General features: G+C 45.4%; 1 protein-coding gene across 7 annotated transcripts in view; it reads right to left on the bottom strand.

Annotated features, from left to right (window-relative positions):
• Positions 1-17,224, bottom strand: part of RTEL1 (regulator of telomere elongation helicase 1) — an 89,365-nt gene extending 72,141 nt beyond the window's left edge. For 4 of the 7 annotated variants that reach the window (XM_044454828.1, XM_044454830.1, XM_044454832.1 and 1 more), the window contains exons 1-7: positions 17,156-17,224; positions 14,894-15,024; positions 10,822-11,020; positions 8,581-8,674; positions 8,042-8,123; positions 6,195-6,255; positions 1,172-1,247 (exon numbers count right to left, since the gene is read on the bottom strand). In XM_044454828.1, coding sequence (XP_044310763.1) covers positions 1,172-1,247; positions 6,195-6,255; positions 8,042-8,123; positions 8,581-8,674; positions 10,822-11,020; positions 14,894-14,995 — 614 coding nt within the window. In that variant the 5' untranslated portion in view covers positions 14,996-15,024; positions 17,156-17,224. Of the gene's footprint in view, positions 1-1,171; positions 1,248-6,194; positions 6,256-7,181; positions 7,283-8,041; positions 8,124-8,580; positions 8,675-10,821; positions 11,021-14,893; positions 15,025-17,155 lie in introns of those variants that run through there. The other 3 variants (XM_044454829.1, XM_044454833.1, XM_044454834.1) reach the window with 3 other exon arrangements.
• Between the last annotated feature and the right edge of the window lie 3,306 nt (positions 17,225-20,530).

The raw sequence follows: 20,530 nt of genomic DNA, 5'->3' as shown, positions 1-20,530 counted from the left end.
AAGTACCAGTACCAACATTAACAGGGTCAAATTTTAGTGACTCCATCCATGATATTAGAGTGTAGGATACAGAATAATCCATTCAAGTTGCGACAACCCAGATTCAGGCTGGACATCAGGAAAAGCTTCCTCACGGTCAGAGAAATGCGACAGTGGAACCAGCTGCCCAGAGAGGTGGTGGGCTCTCCCACACTAGAGGCATTCAGAAAGAAACTGGACAGCCCTCCGAGTGGGATGGTGCAACGTGGTGTCCTGCAACAGCAGGGGCTTGGACTTGATGGCCTTCTTGGCCTCTTCCAACTCTACCGTTCTATGACTCAATGTCTTTAAGCCATCACTGAGCAGCAGCATTTGATCTCTGCTGCAGCCATACTTCTGCTTCCAAACTATCTGAGAAGGTCCAAAACAGGAGCAGCACAGTGGTAAATGTTCTGACTTTATCAAATATCACTTGGCATTGCTGCGAGAGACCTGCTCTTGGTTTTACTCAGCGCTTTACAACTGATTTATACCTGCATGGACTGGCACACAGGTGCATGCAGCCAAGAAAGGATAATGCTGAGAAGCAACTACTCCCTCCTGGAGAGCAGGGTTTTGCTCACGGCTCTGGGATTCAGCAGCAAGTGGAGACCCTACAATGTGTTCAAGGGCAGATGAGGGGGCAGAGGCTGAGAAGGACCCTGGGAGGAAAGTACAGAAGTACAGGAAGTGGGAGGGGCTGTTGAGACTGAGGAATCTTCAAAGAGATCCACCACTCCCATCTGAGTCAGTCCCTGTGGGTAGGTGGCAACATCAGAGAGAAGCACAATTGGTTGAGAGGCGTGTGGATAAAAGGTGCACATACTTTCACGGCACACCTCTGCGAGGGTTCGGTCACAAGTGGGTTCATAAGGAGAGTTTTGGGAAAAAAGTGCTAGGTCGGGCTCGACACACCACTTGCGTGTTGCGAGGCTTGACTGGATAATTTACATGCCGAAACAGTAAGGAGAGCTATCTCGAGGCTGGAGATAGTTGGAGGGAGAAACATGGCTTGTGACAGGTGGTTCATCGCCAAAAAGGGTGGTGCTACTTTTGAATTCGAAGAAAGCTCTATGCAAAACTGACTCCTTTCCCCATTAACTCGCTGAGGTATGGCTCCAACAGAGCAAGAGGGAACACAAGTAATGACAACCTGTGCTTGTTTCCATTTTTCACAAGATCTTCAATATCCATTATGGGGTTGATCAGGTCTTTCTCAGTGCTCTTCTCTGCATGAAAAAAAAGGGGGAGAGCAGTTACAGTATACCAAGCAATCCACCTAGATTAGCCCCTGTCACTGAGACTTATCTAAACTGCTGGTTTTGAATCTAAAGTTAATCTGCACTAGGTCTTCAATCTGCATCGATTCTCAAAGAGGAGCATTTCTGCAGATGGTGACTTGCAACCAATTGGGCAATGCACCAACAGAAATCAGATTTCAGGACAGATGTGCTCTGCAAGTGTCAACAGACCACATAAACATCTGGTGCTCTGAATTCAAGTAAGCTGAACAAACTCAGCTCCATTGAGTGACAGATCAACAGGGTGTCCACCTGCATTAAAAATACAAAACAGGCTTGATTTAATTCAAAGGTTAAAAAGTAAAAGGAATTCTGGGATAGGCTATGGTGAATAGGCTATGGTGGCACAATATAAGAATATCAAGAGTTCTCACATACTTCATTACTGCAGTCTAGGGTTTACTGAGGTAACAGCACAGGACTCCTCAGACAGGGTGGAACAGTTCTTACAGATTACATATGACATGCATGTTCTGAATACTCTAAAGTGCTATTTAGTGGCCAATAATAATAATAATAATAATAATTATTATTATTATTATTATTATTGCTATTATTAAATACTACTTGTTTGCGCTGACTACATGCATCAGGAACTGAGATAAGTCCAGGAAATATCATGGTCTCTGATCTTTATTTTTTTTTCAAAGCATTTCTGTGTCCTCCGTGGCTATCTTTCCAACTCTTGAAATCTTTTGTCATATGACCAATATCCTGCCTTTCCAAGAAAAATGAAATATTCCCATTCTTTAAGCTTTCTCTTGTATCCACACCCCAAAGTATTAAAAAATGGAATGGATAACCAAAGATGTGCAGACTATGGCTGACCTTTCTGGCCACTAAAATGTGTGGTTCCTACAACCCTGTCCCTCCCTCATGTAAGGGCCTCATTTCTCACAACAGGATAAGCTTTTTTGGGGGGGGGGGGGGTTGGGTCGGAAAATTCCCTTCCCCCGGTTCCCCAACTGGGGGGGGGGGGGGGGGGACGGAGGGCCTCACCATGATGTAAAGTTATGAAAATCCCATAGATGATAACATTTTCTTATTTTATCACCCCAAATCTTGAGGGATGAGCAAGGTGGGAAATTGGGACCCTGCCCAAGGTCTTAAAAGAGAGCTTCACACTAAGGAGGGTCACTCACATCTAAACCCAAAACATGTAGAGAATGCTTCATCTGACATGTATATGTTTTGTGAAATTCACTGAAAGCACAAACCATCAATTTTAGGTTTGTCCTCCATGTAATGTTTACATACTAGCAGGTGAGGGGCAAGTGGCAATATACCCTACCAGCTACTGAGGCTTGTCATGAAGGTCAAACCCATTTCTGCGATAACCCAATCGTTGCCTGAAGTAGCGCAAATATAATATTGCTCCTTACCCATCTACAGTCAAATACCAGCAATAAAAAGGTTACTTATTATTAACTTTTAGACATAGATATAATTAGGTAATTAAATCTTCTATTACTACCCTTCACTATTGCCTCAGAGCTACAATGAGTAGAGTTCTACTGAATTCCACAAAAGGATTCTTCTTGAAGCGAGAACAGCTTGTTAAAAGCTGGCATTTACATACTTAAAGTGGACACACACATACACACAAACAGCTCTGCTGCTAGGCAACTTCACCTCATTTCTGCACAGGTCACATTTAAAATTAATGGAGGTTGTGCCACAACGGTACTTGGTGGCCCATTCCTTCAGTCTTTAACTTACACCATTAAATGAACCCAGGACCTGCTATTTCCACATTCTAGGAAATGTTCCAAGAAAATGCGAGCATTACTTAATTTAGCTGCTCACTGTACTCTTGTAAGACACTACAATATGTGAGGATGCCATGTGGTGCAAGCTACACTTTTTTATACATATATTCTAGGCGCTTCCAGATGGAAGACTCCTAACACTTGCAGTTAGAAAGCACTGAGGGACTGTTTTGCCTTTTATTTTGTAGCATATTTTCTGTTGTAAGAGACAAAAGCAGGAAGCAATAAAGAAATACAGGAGGGCCACAAGAAGATGATGAGAACGCCTGAATGAAGCAGGATGCTGGCATTCTAAAAGACATAGCCTGGATATACTGTAGCCAGATTGTATTGGTTGATGCCATTTTCGGCAGCTCAAAATCCTGAGATCTTATTCAAATAGGGAAAAAGGCAAAAGCTTTCTAAAAGCTAGAACAGGAGTTAGAACATGTAGTCTTCCCGATGTTTTTGGGCTCCCACTTCTACCAGCTTTAGCCTGTATAACCAATAGTGAAAATGACGGGAACTGGAGGATCACATGTGGAACACCTAACACTCTGGAAGACAAAAAGAAGATCCAGGGGGACTTAGACAAGCTTGAACACTGGGCAGAAAACAACAGGATGAAATTCAACAGGGGAAAATGCCAAGTTCTCCACCAAAGACAAAAAAAAAATCAGCCGCATCAATACAAGATGGAGAATATTTGGCTCAGCAGCACTGAGAATGAAAGCTGTTGCAAGCTAAGTATGGGCCAGCAAAGCGATGCAGCTGCAAAAAAGAGAAACACTGTTTTGGGATGCATAAAAAGAGGTATCACTTCCAGAAGAAGAGAAATACACATTCCTCTCTCCTCTGCTTTAGTTAGACCTCACCTGGAATACAGCATTCATTTTGGGCATCCACATTTAGAAAGGATGCTGAAAATCTGGGAAAGGTTCAGAGGAGGGCAACAAAGATGATACACAGCCTGGAAAATAAGTCTTATGATGAGAGGCTTAAAGAACTGGGCCCGTTCAGCCTTGAGAAGATCCTGAAGTGACATAGAAACAGAGCAAGCCAGAAGGGGTCTCCCGGGCCATCTAGTCTGACCCCCGGCTCCAGCCGGCTCCGCTCACGACATGCCCACCATGATAGTGACACGATAACGCTCTACAGGAACCTCCAAGGCTGTCAACAGAGGAGGAGGAGAAGACTTCTCACTTATCCCAGACTGTAGGACACAGAACAATGAACTTAAACAACAGCACACCTGGTGCAGACTAGACACATGGAAGAATTTCTTAACTGTAATAGCAGTATGACAGGGGAACCAGTTGCCAAGAAAGGTGATGTGTTCTTCCACACTAGAGGCATTCAAGAAGAAAATAGGAGAGTTATCCGAGTGGGATGGTGTTAACTTCCAGCAGGCGGCTGGACTTGATGGCCTTCTTGGCCCCTTCCAACTCTACTATTCTATGATTCTATGTTCTCTACCCTGATCTCGAATTACAACACTGACTCTCAACAGCATTAACAAAGGAATGCTTCTGGAGAAACTGACACGCTGAATGCAAATCTGCTTAATACAACAGATTTTCTGACAGGAGCATGTAAGAATAATGGTGCCTCAAAATGAAGGATGTTACCTTGCTGAGGTTTTGGAGTACTTCCTCATGAATGAGTGACTGTTTGAAAACATAGAAAACTTGTAACAAATCAGACCACTGGTCCATCTAGCACAACATCGCCTGCACTGACTGGCAGTGGCTCTCCAGGATTCTAGACAAGAAGCTTTTGCAGCCCTACCTGGGGATGCCTGGGAAGAAAGAGGGCACTTAGTCAAGTGCCTTCTGCATCCTATATTTTGGCCGCACCGTGTCAACTGAATATCACTTCAGACACTGCAATTATAATCTAGTTTAACCCTAAGCCTATTCTAGACCAACACTCAACAAGAAAGACGCACCTAAGTCAGGCTTCTTTAACCCCAGGACGGAATTAAACCTTCTCTCATTTTGAGGAAAAGCCTGAGCTGTATCAAGAAGTTTGGTTCTACTGTTTTGTTCATTGTCGACATTCATGCTCTAACATTTCATTTATGATTTTAGGAATTGCTCTGTATTTCTTTAACATTTGTCAGCCACCTAGTTTGGGTTTTCAGCCAGCTGTTACACAATCTAAATAAATTTTTAAGATTGCTTTGACTGACTCTTGTCCTCTCTTTGCAGGTTGCCATATCTTTGTCTCTGATATTCATTCTAGACTTCAACTGACCTGAATTTAGGACATAAATTATTAAATACACTTCAGGAACCTCTTGGTACCACCAATCTGAGTGAATGCCTTTCCCACACCCCTCAATCCATCTAAATGGACAAAAAGAATGGAACAGCATGAAAAATGAACCTGTTCCGAATAGGACACGCGTGATGGTCTAAACAGAACAGCACTGACATGCCAGGAAAATTCTGCTCAACACTCTTCTGTGGACAAATCTGACATTTCCATACCCACCAATTTATAGTGTGAATCTGCAAATGTCTTCCTGAAAATTGGGCTACATAAATGCAAATTGCTGAAGAGGCATCAAAGCCCTGTGAAGCAACCGTATGGTGCCTCCAACAATTAGCCCCTGCAAGCAAACCCTGAGGAAAAAGGTGCATGTAGGTGGCCAGCAGGAAATCTGGTATGAATGCTGTGCAGCGTTATCAGCAGTTATTTATTTATTTATTTGGAATTTTTGTATGCCGTCCCATTCGCATAAGCCTCGGGACGGCTTCCAACATAATTAATAAACAATCATATAAAAAGATACATATAAAATCTGGAACACCCTGGCTATAAAACTTTAAAACCAATAAATAATATTAACAATTATTAAAATATTGTTTAAATAAAAAGGTCTTGGCCTGGCGCTGAAAAACAAATACCGACGGTGCCAGGCAGACCTCTCTGGGGAGCGCATTCCATAAGTGGGGCACCTCCGCAGAAAAAGCCCTCCTCTGGGTACTCACCCTCCTAATATCTTTCACAGAGGGTTCCCGGAGGAGGGCCTCTGCCGCCGATCTCAAGGGGCGGGAGGGCAGATATGGACGCAGGCGTTCCTTTAGATACCCAAACTACTATCACAAACATTTATTCATACCTTCCACATTGTTATAGAAATGGCACATGCGATTTGATACCTTCATTCGACACATGTGGATCTGTAAGGCAATGTAAAATCACAGCATAATCAAGCCAAAATGTGTTTGTAATTATACTTGCTGAAATTGTGTATATTATTATTATGTCTTCATTTCTATATTGCTCCACAGCCAAAGCTCTCTAGGCAGTTTACAAGTATCAATAAAAGTAGGCAATATAAATACAATAAAATTATCATTGAAAAAAAGCATTTAAAATGGTAAAAACACCTAGGACAGAAACATTCTTTTAAAATTCTGCAAAAACCCTTCTCAGGCCCGTGGGGGGCCAAAGAGATTTTTAAAGGCCTCAGAAAAGAGGGCCGTCTTAATGTGGCGCCGATAAGAAGACAACCTTGGTGCCAGTGGGTGGTTGTTGTATTAATAGGGGGCCACCACAAAAAATCCCCCCTCGCCGTTGCCACTCTCTTCACTACCCTTGGAGTTGGCATTTGAGGAAGGTTCCAGAAGTCAAACAAAGCATCCAAATAGCTTGTGACCAGGAGAGGCACTCCGACAGGTATCGCAGTCCGAAGCTGCGTAAGGCTTTACAGCAGGGGTCCTCAAGCTTTTTAACCAGGGGGCCAGTTGAAAGCTGCCGGTGCTGGGCGTGAGCCAGAAAGGTGGTGCTGGTGGTGCGCACGGGCAGGCGCGGGGGCGGCATGTGCGGGTGCAAACAGTGAGGCGGGGGTGGGGCGCACGGCGAGGAAAGGTGAGGCGAGGCATGGGGGGGCAGGCACGCACCGCGACGCAGGCGCATGAGGCAGCGGCTTGCTCGCGTGGAGATCGCTTTCTCTGGGCGAGCAAACTGCTGCCTCCTCGCACATGGGGTGAGGTGGGCGTGTGGGCACGGGCGCATGTGCGGCGCGTCCAAATGGGCATGGCGGACCCGTGCTTTATAGGTTAAAAGCAGCACCTTGAATTGACCGCTCATTTACCCCGGTTACCTTGGGTGGAATTTAGATGGCAAGCTCTTTGCAGCAGGGACTTGTCTACTTGGTCTATGCTGACCAGCAACAGAGCATCAAGTACCACCACAACTTCAGAACTGGGTATGAGAAAAATGTAGGTGTGAGCGGAAGCCCAGCGTTCAAAGCAGACAGTGCTGCTACCTGTCACTTTCAAGAAAACCGCAGTTGGAGGCCAAATGGGACTTGACTGAATAGCACCGTGTGAGACGGAAGCAGTAAGATTATAACTGAAAGACCAAGGAACACATGGCTTGACTAGACTGCTCCAGAGTCAAGAACATTTGTTCTTAAATGTGGTCCTTGCTTCTAAAGATCATTTTATTTCCATTCCTTGATCTTCCTCTTTTCCACCTCACAAAGATAAGATGCATTTGGCTAATAAAAGAAACTGGTGGGCTACTTCTATACCCCACTTTTAACCAACAGGCAATCTGCGCTCTGGAGCCAATGAAAAACCATGGCGGTACAGCATTTCCTTCTTTTTAATGAATTATTTATTACAATAATTGTTGCTTCATCGAAAATATTTTATTTGAGACTCCAGGGGAAATTCGCATGACAGTCTGCATTTTTAAGAAGCAACATACTAATAAAACATGCCAGCTGTGATCACACTGGACGGCCGCAGGATCATACAAGCCAGAAAGTACAAGAACCAGCAAGACCAAAATAAAAAGGGGAAAAAAAGAGGAAAAGGTAATTCTCTGGTACTGGAAGAGCATTAAAGTATGTGCCAGAAGAATCTCTTTAGGGCAGCCATCCCCAGCCTGATGCCTTCCAGGGGTGCTGGGCTGCATTTCCCAGCTAACAGGGCTGCTCGGCTTATACATTCTTACCTGCATATGATTACTTTCCTGTCGTTTAACCTCAGGATTGATGCAAAGCTGCTCTCTGGAACCCAAAACGCACACTTTTGGCCTGTTTAATGTACACATACATACCAAGAAAAGGACACGGAAGTTTAAACACTGTAAGCCATTTTAAACACTGTAAGCCATCCTGAAATCTTTATATAATAGGACGGCATATAAAGGCTTTTAATTAATTAATTAATAAATAAATAAATAAATAAATAAATAAATAAATAAGGCAAGTATTCCAAACATTGTACAACTGAGTGGCAAAAACGAGGGCAGTGCTGGCACTCTGACATTTACTTTTTAACATTAAAGGACATTTGTCTTGTAAAATCAATATTCCCTCTGCTCTGAAAGTTCCTTGGCTGTGGCTGGAGAGTAGGCCAGCGGTAAGTAATAATCAGCATTAACAAAAAACCTTACTGCAAACAAGGAACAATTTCAAAAAGGGCAGGCACTTATAAATGGCCAATTTTTGCACCTGAGAAATAAGCAGCAGTATCTTAGATTTTCTTTACCTGTAAATTGTATTCTTTAATTCACCAATGGCCTGAGTAAGCTGGGAATGAGTTCTGGAGGCATAAATTATTTTGGGAACGTCAGTGTAATAAGCTGTCAAGCAGAGAAGGCGAGAAGTAGGGGGTGGGGAACAGAGGGGGAAACATTAGTTCTTGTTTAGTGCTAAATATATCATCAGCCTGCTTTTCCCCTGCTGGTGCTATGGTAACAACTCAGCTTGTGCAGGCAGTGTGGGGCTTTACAATCCAATTGCTCATCGATAGAGAACAAGAAGCACATTTGTATTGCCTCTAGTGAAAGATAGGTTTGCTTATTTGTTTGTTTATTTATTTGCCCCTGAATAACCCGATGGGGTTCTCTAAGCAGTGAACAACAGTAAAATACAGGCCAAAATTACAATTCCAAGTTATGGTGGGGTGGGAGGTGGAACAGCTGGTAGCACAGCAAGCTCTTTCAATCAGCTGGAAAAAACACATCTCAAAATACCTGTGAAAGAGGACAGGTTTTGCCAGGCACCGAAATGACAGTAGTGATGGCGCTAGGCAGACCTCTCTAGGATGCCCACTCCAAGATGGGGAGCGGTCATGAAGCAGGCCCTTCTTCTAATTACCATCCCTTTTACTTCGTCTAGGGATGGCCCTTTCAGAAGGACCTCATTCCCCGATCTCAATGGGAGGGGAGGAGTATATGGAAAAAGGTGGTCCTTCAAGTAAGCAGGTCCCAAGTCATTAAGGGCTTTATATGTTAAAACAAGCGCTTTACCTTGGGCTTGGGCTTCAACTGGCAACCAGTGTAATTTAGAAAGAATAGGTGTTATATGGGCTAGTAAACTGATACTTGATACCAGACGTGCCACCCTATTCTGGACCAGTTGAAGTCTCCAGACCATCTTCAAAGGCAGTCCTATATAGAGCGCATTACAGTAATCCAGTCAGTATGTTACTGATGCACCAGTTACTGATGCATGAGTATAAGGGAAGCCCCATGATGCCGTGGGGCTGCCCTTGAAGACAGTTCGGATACTGCAGGTGGTGCAAAACAGAGCAGCCAGGTTGCTGACGGGGACTGGGCGTTACTTTCACATAACCCCAGTCCTCTACCAGCTTCACTGGCTCCCCATCGAAGTTCGGGCTCAATTCAAGGTGCTGGTTATCACCTACAAAGCCCTTAACAGCTTGGGACCTGGATACCTAAAGGAACGCCTGCTTCCATATTTGCCCTCCTGCCCCCTGAGATCAGCAGCAGAGGCCCTCCTCCGGGAGCCCTCCGGGAGAGACATCAGGAAGCAAAGTACCCAGAGGAGGGCCTTCTCTGTGGTGGCGCCCCATCTGTGGAATGCGCTCCCCAGAGAGGTCCGCCTGGCGCCGTCATTATTTGTTTTTTGGCGCCAGGCTAAGACCCTTTTATTTAAAAAGTATTTTAACAACGTTTAATATCTATAGGTTTTAATTGTGCAGCCAGGGTACTTCCGGATTTTAATTGTATTTTGTATCATGTTTATTTATTTATGTGAGCCGTCCCGAGGTTGTAAGTGATGGGACAGCATACAAAAACTCTAAATAAATAAATAAGTAAGTAAGTAAGTAAGTAGCCATGGTTAGGCTCTGTTATCCAGATAAGGCTGTAGTTGTCATATTCACCACAACTGGGGAAACACTCCTGGCCACTAAGACTCCAAAGAGAGTTCTGAGTCCGCGAGGACTCCCAAGCTACAGACCCTGTCCTTTACAGGAAGCGCAACCCCAGCCAAGATAGGACAATGGCCATCTAATCCACCACACAGATCGCCAACCAACAGCACTTCTGTCTTGCCTGGAGTGAGTTCGTTTATTGTCCCTCATCCAGTCTATTATCGAACTTATTTTCCATGGAGCACCTGGAGCTAAATATCTGCAATGGCAGTGGGAGCTTTCCACTGCTTTAAGTTCAGTAAGACACCCCGTCCCCAAACGAAAATGTAGGACAGGGTTCCCAAGATATTCTCTTGCCTGGATCCTCATCCCACGGTGAAGGGAGGCCTTGTCACACACCCAGCCGTGCTTGCACAGGTTCAGGGCTCCCAACTTCCACACTCCCTGGGTGGACGTGCTGCTCCAAGGATGGGTGACTGACCTTCCACCAACCTGCCACACCGCTTGCCCCACTCCTTCATGCTGGGTCAGGCACCCCCTGCGAAAACCCTGGTAACACTTCCTTGGCGTTCCCAGATGAAGGTGCGAGTCTGATGGGACAGGACTTACCTGGGATGGGAGCACCTTGAACAACACTCCCCCAGGAGGACAGCGGTTGGTCAGGAAAGAGTTCTGCTCCGTTTAGTTGCTGGGCTATCTTCTGTGCAGAGACTGCATCTCGGAAGTGCTCCTGCCAAGCCAGGGTCGAACAAAGGAGGCATAATGTCTTCCCAGTGCCAGTGGGGCTCTCCAAAATCCCATTCACCTGCTTGAATGGTTGGGGAAAAGAAGAGAAGAGAAACATCTGGGAAACTGGGCCCTCACCTCCGTGCCAGTTGTCCGACAAGCACTTCCGCAAGGAGACTGCATCACTTCACCAAGAACAAGCAGATGCTTGCCAGATCCTGCTGGCCAGGAATGACAGAGACCAAGCTGCTAGAGAAAGCAGCTCTGGTCTTCCCACCTACATCTGCTGGAAAGACCTCGTTAGCCACGGCAAACTGTACCTGGGAAAGCCAGAGCAGCTTTCCCTAGTCACACACACAGATCAGAGAGAATGAAACGAACTGAGGGTCCCACTGCTGGCCACCTTTGCCCGCTTTCAAACTGCTCCTAAGAATAGTACGACACACATGCCATCTGAATGGCAGAATCAAACTAAGCTGCCCAACAGTGGCATTGTCTCCACTTTGCAGCATTCTGCTTGGTTTGCATAAAACACTTAGCTAAACATTTGCCGATGACTTTTTAGGTCAACCTCAGTTTAACATCCTGCTGTGAATATTCTGGAAATATCTTTCAACTCTGATTCTATGCCATAAAATGTTACAATCAAAACCAACTTTCTGGAAGGTGCTTTCTGGCTTCCCTTTCACTGGGGAAGAGTAATGTGCCAAATTGGATAGAACCACAGGGGCTATTCTTGTTCCACCGCTGCTGGGCATGGTTAAGAAAGGAGTTACAACGACGCCTCAGTACCCTTCCAGCCAGAACAACACTGTTGTGAGGACAGAGCAGGTGGACAAATGAAAAACAGGTGAGAAATGGCAGGCCGGTGATTCAAAAGTGACAAGCAGAGGACAGGGAAGTAGGAAGAATATTTCAATTTACAAAGCTGGTATACGGTATACCTAACACGCACAGCTCCTGCCTCAGTTGCTTCTAATAATCCTTCCTCATCTGTTAAGCACCACTCCTTTGCAAATATGAACCCCCAACCCTAACAAATCATCTCACAGGCCCCACCTCTGCTTTTCTGGGTGTCCTTCCCTTGCAACTGTTATCCCACCTCTCTCTCCTTTATAAATTTCCATACAGTTCACATCACCCCTTCCTTGCTCTTGTTGTTCCTGCCTTCTTCTTAGCCCCGTCTCTGCCCCATAACAGAGATTCCACATTATTCTTGAACTGTTCCTTCTTTCTTTGCCATGCTTCTTAAGTTCCTCTGAGGCTGAGAAAGGAGAGAGGGAGGCAGAAAAGAGACACTGCCACTAGTACACTGTGCATGCAGTGTGCATTTCAATGTCTCCAGGTATTTAAGAACATTAGATGAACTGAGAAATAAACACCTCATGGACAAAAAGACTGTTGAGAAATTGCATTTAAAATGATGGAGGCTTTTATACTGGAGCGCACATGAGACCCACACAAGAACCTATCACCACAGCACCTGCAAGATCAAGCTGTCACTTTTGAAACCAATGCCCAGGTGTCCACAAGAGATGGTAGGGCTTTTGAGCAGAACAAGAATAATAAAGGTTTACCAAACAGACTCTGGGCCCAATGTTTTGTTAGAGACTACACTGCAGAGGAGCCAAGCAGATAATAGAATGCATTGTATCAGTTCCTGACACTTAAGAACAGATTGTATGAGCATAAGGACCACTTGTTTGCTTCATTTCCCTCATACAGAAGTGTAGGAGAAAACCCACCTACTCACTTCTCTGCAAATGGACCTTATGGAAACATGTCTGGCATTGATAGGAGAAGGATATGCAAAACGTGCTTCTTTTCAGGAAGCGTTAAGCAAGTTTCATATGTTCAAAGTGCATCTGTTCTGCACAGTACAAAAATATCTTTGAAATACAAGCAACGCAGGTTGACATCTTTTATCAGGCCACTTTCAGTCAATGAGAGTTTATGCTGACATTTTACATTTTTAAAAAAATGTGATTAGGACTCCATTGTTTATAGTACAATCCTAATCTTACGCCCTGTGCACAAGAGCCAAATAGGCCAAGAGAAGAACGAAGACAAAAACGCCTCCTGCTAGTCCTTTTCTTGACATTTTCATTCTTATGGATTGTACAGTATTGCAAACATGGCTACGAACAATATTTATACTTAATATTTATATACCACCCCTTCCCATAGGTTCTGGGCTGTTTACAAGAAATTAATGTTGATACATGCAAGGAACATTATTTAAGAGACCGTAAAATACCCTAGTCTAGGAAAAATCAACTGATGATCCTTGGTTACTTAACAGACATTAATAATACGACCTGTTAGCCTTATGCCCATTGTAGAAAAAACAATGGAAAGGCTCATAATAGAGAGAGATCTAGTGATGCTAGATAGGGAAGGGAGGCTGACAGCCACACAACACGGCTTCCGCAAAAACAGGTCCTGCCAGACAAACCTTGTGGGATTCTATGACAAGGTTTTGAGATGGTTAGATGGAAGGGATGCAGTGGATGCGGTATACCTGGATTTCAGCAAGGCCTTTGACATAGTACCCCATGATATCCTGGTGGAGAAACTAAGGAGCTTTGGGATACACCAAAGCACTGTCCGGTGGATTAGGGCATGGTTGACTGACCAAAAGCAGAGGGTAGCCATTAGTGGGGAATCGTCGGGATGGCGGCCAGTGACAAGTGGGGCCCCCCAGGGCTCTGTCCTGGGGCCAATCCTGTTTAATCTTTTCATAAATAACATGGAAGAAGGGGTAAACAGTCTGCTGATCAAATTCACAGACGATACTAAAACTGGAGCAGTGGCCACAACTGAGGAGCAGGTACTCCAGATCCAAAAGGATCTGGACAGACTATGGAAGTGGGCAGGAGACAACAGGATGGCGTTCAATGTGGATCAGTGCAAGGTCTTGCACTTGGGGCATAGGAATAGCTGTCGTAAGTACAGGTTAGGGGACAAGTGGCTGGAGAGCAGCACTTGTGAAAGGGACCTCGGGGTGCTGGTTGACTGCAGGCTGAACATGAGTCAGCAGTGTGATGCGGTGGTCAAGAGGGGGAACGCCACCCTTGGTTGCATAGCCAGAAGTGTGGCTTCTAGATCGAGAGAGGTATTGCTACCACTCTATGCGACTCTGGTGCGCCCACAACTGGAGTATTGTGCTCAGTTTTGGGCCCCTAGTTACAGAAAGGATATAGCCAGGTTAGAGTCTTTTCTTACTTCTTTTTTCTTTTCTTAGAATTTTTTGTATGCTGTCCCATCGCTTATAGCCTCGGGACGGCTCACATAAATAAATAAACATAATACAAATACAATTAAAACCCAGAGACACCCTGGCTGCACAATTAAAACCTATAGATGTTATTGAACTTTGTTAAAATATTGTTTAAATAAAAAGGTGCAGACCTTAGTGCAGAGTCAGTGCAGCGTAGGGCCACAAGGTTGGTGGCCGGTTTGCAGGGGATGCCGTATGAGGCGAGACTGAGAGAACTGGGTCTCTTCAGCCTGGAGGAGACTCAAAGGGGATATGTTGGCGACATACAGGTATGTGAGGGGATGTCACATGGAGATGGGTAGAGACCTGTTCTCCCCTGCAGAGGAAGGCAGGACACACTCCAATGGAGCAAAGCTTCAGGGTACCAAGGTTCCATTTGGATGCCAGGAAGCACTTCCTGACAGTTAGGACCCCGAGGGTGTGGAATGGGCTTCCATGAGAGGTCATTGAGGCCCCATTGGTGGGGGTGTTCAAAGTTAGGCTGGACATGCACATGGTGGGCATGTTGTGACCGGAGCCAGATGGTGCCGGAGGTCAGACTAGATGGCCCAGGAGACCCCTTCTGACTCGCTCTGTTTCTATGTCCTCACATTTCTCGCGCCTTTTCACATAGACCCCACTTCAAACATAGGTTTTAATGTGTCCCTCCCCCCACCTGAGGTTTCTGAGATTTACCTTTTGCAGACACTCCAGCACTTTGGACATGTATGCTTCCTGGCATTTGTAGGGTTGAAATGGAAAATCCACAGTGATGCCATTTAATTTTATTTTCGGCATGTTTCATCAGAATGTCCGAATCTCATAGCCTGAAACCAAAAGCATTTTCCTTAAGTGCAAGGGACTTCTTTGCTAAAAACCAGCAAGAACATCATTCTCAAACTCCTACACCCAGTTCCTACACTGAAAGAACTGAAGAGCATTTACAATCTGACACCCCAACCAAATGACAGAGACCTAGGTGGTTGCCAGCCAGCAGCCACACCATGCTGAAGGACTAGAAGGAAACCTGTCCTAACTCTGCCCTTGCTAACAAATGATGCCATCTATGTGGTACCATTCTTAGAACATGTTGCACTGACAATAGTCAAATAAAAGGTGGTCCGATGACTAGGTGTTGATTATGCATAGGCTTGCAACCAGAGAATCTAAGGACAAACTGGATCTTCATTTTGCTATATCTGTAGTTAGTTTATCTGTGAGAAGTATTAGGGATAAACTGCTCTGCTCAGTGGGCGGCCTTAAAGCTGAAACATGGCCTCTTCGAAGGTGTACAAACCTAGAAGAGATAGATTGGGCCATTCTTACATAGATTTCAAGGAAGGGAGCTTTGCATCCACGCATGACACTGCTTAGGAATAAGAAGACTGCCATACTGCTTGTCTTCAGTAAAAGCAGTCTGACACAGTGCAGCTGTAGAGTGCTCAGGTACAGTTGTTGGCCTTTCCAGTTAGTAGGATCCCAGAAAACAAGGATGGGAAAGGTCTTCATCTGATATCCTAGCGAGCTACTACTGCTGGGTTAGAGTGGGCAGTACAGGCCTAAATGGTCCCATGTTCTTTGGCTCAATTATATCTCAGTCACCTGTATAGCTTGGCAGCATTTAACTGGTGAAAGGCAGTATGGTGTAGCAGGGAATCTGGATTCGGGTCTCTGCTCAGCCATAGTGGCAAGGCAGCGACACTGGGCCAGTCACAGACTCTAGGCCCAAGCACCCTCACAGGGTTGTTGTTGTTTTTGTGAGGGTAAGACTGAGAGCAGCAGAATGATGTAATCTGGTTTGAGTTCTTTAAAAATAAAAACGTGGCATTAATGGAACACATAACACTACTACTATGAAATCCCAATAATCATGCGGTGGAAAGTGATACATTTCCAACAGCAATGAAAGAGGCTAATATTTGAGGACATCCTGTTTTTCTCTTCCTGTCCTCCAGCAGAACATGCTATTATATGCTACAGTACCTCTAGGCTAGTCTTAGTGCTTTCCAGGTGGGATAAAGCAGAATCCCCCAGCAAGCCCAGGGTAGGGTTGGGGTATTCTGGGAATTACATTCCAACATATCTGAAGGGCACCAGGTTTATTTATTTATTTATATTTATTTTTGGATTTATATCCTGCCTTTTTCCTACAAAGGGCTCAAGGCAGCTTGCATCATTCTCCTCCTTCAGCTTATCCTCACAACAACAACCCTGTGAGGTAGGTTGGACTGAGAGTCTGTGACTGGCCCAAAGTCACCCAGTTGGCTCCATGGCCAAGCGGGGACTCAAACCCAGGCCGTCTGAGTCCTAGTCCCATGCTCTTAACCACCACACCGGCTCTGGAAAAGGCTGTTTTAGGCACTGCAGCTGCAGGAAGCAGGGTTGCAGCCCGCCACACAGCTGGACAACTCCCATCATGGAAACCAATGTGGCATAATAGTTAGAGTGTTGGACTGGGGGCCTAGAAGATTCACATTCTAGCCCCCACCCCATGATGCTCACGGGGTAACTCTGGGCCAATCCCACTCTCAACCCAACCTACTTCACAGGCCTGTTGTGGTCAAGATAAAATGCAAGTATGCAAGCCACCTTGGGTTCTTCACAGGAGAAAAAGGGTAGGATATAAATACAAAATAATAATGGCCTCACCCTGGCTAAGGTGGGCAACTTTGCAGCCACGAACATCTAAGGAGCCACACGCTCCCTGCCCCTGCCTCTAGTGGAAGCCTTTCCCAGCCTGGTGCCCCCAGATGTCTCGAGCTACAGGTCCCATCTTCCCCAGCCGGCATCAGGTTGCGGGGGAACTGCTCTGCCGCTGTTCCCGCCGCCGCCTGAAGACTTGCGCCACCCTAGCAAGCGGAAAGGGAGAGGCCCGAGACACGGAGACCGCCCGGGGGCTTCTCCTCCCGCGGCCCCAGCGCATCGTCGCAGCGCCCGCCACCGGGAGCCCTCACGCACCTCAGCGCCAGCGCCAGCGCCAGCGCCATTCCACGTCCCCGCGCGCTCCGCCACGTGACGCCCCCCTCTCACCCGATTGGCCAAGCAGCTTTCCTCCGGTCTCCGTCCTTCGGCGCGCGCGCGCAAGAGAAAGCCTCTCGTCTGCAAGTTCTCGCGAGGCAGCGGCGCGCCGTTGCCTCGGCAACGCGAGGGGGGGGGAGAGGCGGCAAGCTGCCGTTCCCTCTCCGCGAATTGCTGAGTGTGGGGGGATTTGGTGGTGCCGCCGCAGCCAAGGCCCCGGCATGGTTCTCGTGGGGCCAGAGGGGCTTCTGCTGGTTCCTCTCTCGGGTGCTTTACCGAGCTTCAGAGTAAAGAGGGGCAGAATGACTGGGCCTCCCGGCAAGCCCACAAACGGCAGCGCAGGAATCCCTGCCCACCCCACCCCTCCTGTACTGAACCAAGGCCCTCTGCAGGTTTCCTGTATAGCCATGTGGTGCAAAAGTGCAACTCCCAACATTACTGAAGTGGAATATGATCAATCGGGGAAAAGCAAGTGTTGCTTATATATGCTGGCTGAGGCATCCTGTGAGATGTAAGCCTTCCTGTGCTCTAAATGCTGCTGTCTAGATTGGCACACAGTGCACCTTGAGAGAGTTTTGAAGCCCATGTCGTGCATCAGGGGTTTGCTGTTGTGATTTGCTGTCAAGTTGTCCCCGACTTATAGTAACTCTACAGAAGGTCCTCTCCTTGACAGCCCTGCTTGGCTCTTGTAAACAGAAGGTTGTGGCTTCCTTCATGGAGCCAATCCATCTCAGAGTTGTGCTTCCTCTACTTCTGCCTTCTACCTTCCCTCACTATAGTGAGTCTTGCCTTCTAACGATGTGCCCAAATTAAGACAGCCTCAGTTTCATCATTTTAGCTTGCAGGGCAAGTCTACTGTGCACTGTCTAAAGTTGTGTTGTTTTGTTTTTGACTGTTTTATATTTTAAGTTGATCAGTTTTTGGTGAGGTATTGGAAAATCTGGATAGAAATGTATTAGAGAAATAAATACGTTGAGCAAGCGGATTTTTTTGCCTCACATTGAATATTTCTATAGAAAGGCAATTCCAGAAATCCAAAAGTAAAAAATAAACAAGATGATGTCATGACATAGAAGGAGAATAACTGGTACAGGATTCTGAAAAGTTTTGAAATCAAGCACTTCCCCACAGCTCTGGAACCTCTGCTTTCAACAGTGATTTATTTATTTATTTAGAAAATTTCTATGCCGCCCCATTCGCCGAAGCCTCGGGGCGGCTTGCAAATAAATCAGTTAAAATACTATAAATTAACAATATAAAACAAGTTAACAATAGAAAATAAGTCACCCTGGCCAAAGAATAAAATAAATAAATACTATTAACAGTTAAAATGATGCTTGAATAAAAAGGTCTTCGTCTGGTGCCGAAAAACAAATAACAACGGCGCCAGGCGGACCTCTCTGGGGAGCGCATTCCATAGATTGGGCGCCACCGCAGAGAAAGCCCTCCTCCGGGTACTTACCCTCCTAATTTCCTTCATGGAGGGTTCCCAGAGAAGGGCCTCTCCCACTGATCTCAGGGGAGATATCATTGTATCATTAGAAATCTACCTAAAACAGCTACTTAATGTAATTTATTTGCTTAGTTGCGATCACTACATTCTACAACAACTACAACAGCTGTCATTTCTGCTTGCAGTGAATGCTATCAAAGTTACCAGCCATGAGACCAAACCAAAGAAATTTGGTTGGATTCTGCCAACCAAGTATTGAAGTATATTTAGAGAATCCATTCCACTATTTCAAATATAAATTCAGTAGTTAGCCTTAGACTGTTACCTTAGAACTGAAAATCCAAACCAGCTTGTTCCCCTCTCATCAGTTAGTGGTTTGGTGGGAGAGCCATTGTAATCACATTTCTGCTCGACAAGTGGCAGCTCAGCATTAGAAGCTTTTCCATCACACCTTCTTGACCTGTATCATTCATTATGTTTGGTTCTCTCACTACCTGGACCTAATAACCAAACTCCCTGATTATGGAATTCTTCCTTTCTGAATTCTTTACTCTTTTGCACTTTGTGAAGACCCTGTTGTGAAAAGACAGTCATAGTTTTGATGAACTGTGCTTACTTCTCTACTTTGATTTCATAGAATAGTAGAGTTGGAAGAAAGAAATGCAAGAAAGCAAAATGGCTCTCTGAGGAAGCTTTACAAATAGAGCCAGTGTGGTGTCGTGGTTAAGAGCATGGGACTGGGACTCAGACGATCTGGGTTCTAGTCCCCACTCGGCCATGCAGCCAACTGGGTGGCTCTGGGACGGTCACAGACTCTCAGCCCAACCTACTTCACAGGGTTGTTGTTGTGGGGATAAGATGGAGGAGGAGAATGATGTAAGCTGCCTTGAGCCCTTTGAGGAAAAAGGCAGGATATAAATCGAAGAATAAATGAATAAATAGCTGAGGAAAGAAGGGAAGCAAAAGGCAAGGGAGAAAGCAAAAGATATACCCAATTGAATGCAGAATTCCAGAGAATAGCTAGAAGAGATAACAATGCCTTCTTAAATGAATAGTGCAAAGAAATAGAAGAAAACAATAGAATAGGGAGGACCAGAGATCTCTTCAAGAAAATTGGAGATATGAAGGGACTGTTTCATGCAAAGATGGGCATGATAAAGGACCAAAATGGCAGGGACTAACAGAGGCAGAAGAGATTAAGAAGAGATGGCAAGATTACACAGAGGAAGTATACAAGAAAGAGCTTAACATCCCTGATAACCACAATGGGGTGGTCACTGACCTTGAGCCAGACATCCTGGAATGTGAAGTCAAATGGGCCTTAGGAAGTCTGAGCAACAACAAAGCTAGTGGAGGCGACAGCATTCCAGCTGAGCTATTCAAAATCCTAAAAGATGATGCAGTAAAAGTGCTACACTCAATATGCCAGCAAATTTGGAAAACTCAACAGTGGCCACAGGATTGGAAAAGGTCAGTTTACATTCCCATCAGAAAGAAGGGTAATGCCAAAGAATGTTCAAACTACCGCACCATTGCACTCATTTCACATGCTGGCAAAATTATGCTCAAAATCCTACAAGCTAGGCTCCAGCAGTATGTGGACCGAGAACTACCAGAAGTACAGGCAGGATTTCGAAGAGGGAGAGGAACTAGAGATCAAATAGCCAACATACGCCGGATCATGGAGAAAGCTAGGGAGTTCCAGAAAAACATCTTCTGCTTCATTGACTATGCTAAAGCCTTTGACTGTGTGGATCACAACAAATTGTGCCAAGTTCTTAAAGAGATGGGAGTACCTGCCCATCTTATTTATCTCTTGAGAAACCTATATGCAGGTCAAGAAGCAACAGTGAGAACTGGAC

This window comes from Varanus komodoensis, unplaced genomic scaffold (genome assembly GCF_004798865.1).
Source record: "Varanus komodoensis strain SLA01 unplaced genomic scaffold, ASM479886v1 scaffold8, whole genome shotgun sequence".
Taxonomy (NCBI): Eukaryota; Metazoa; Chordata; class Lepidosauria; order Squamata; family Varanidae; genus Varanus; species Varanus komodoensis.
The sequence above is the reverse complement of the archived record's forward strand: the minus strand, read 5'-3'. Positions and strand labels throughout refer to the sequence as shown.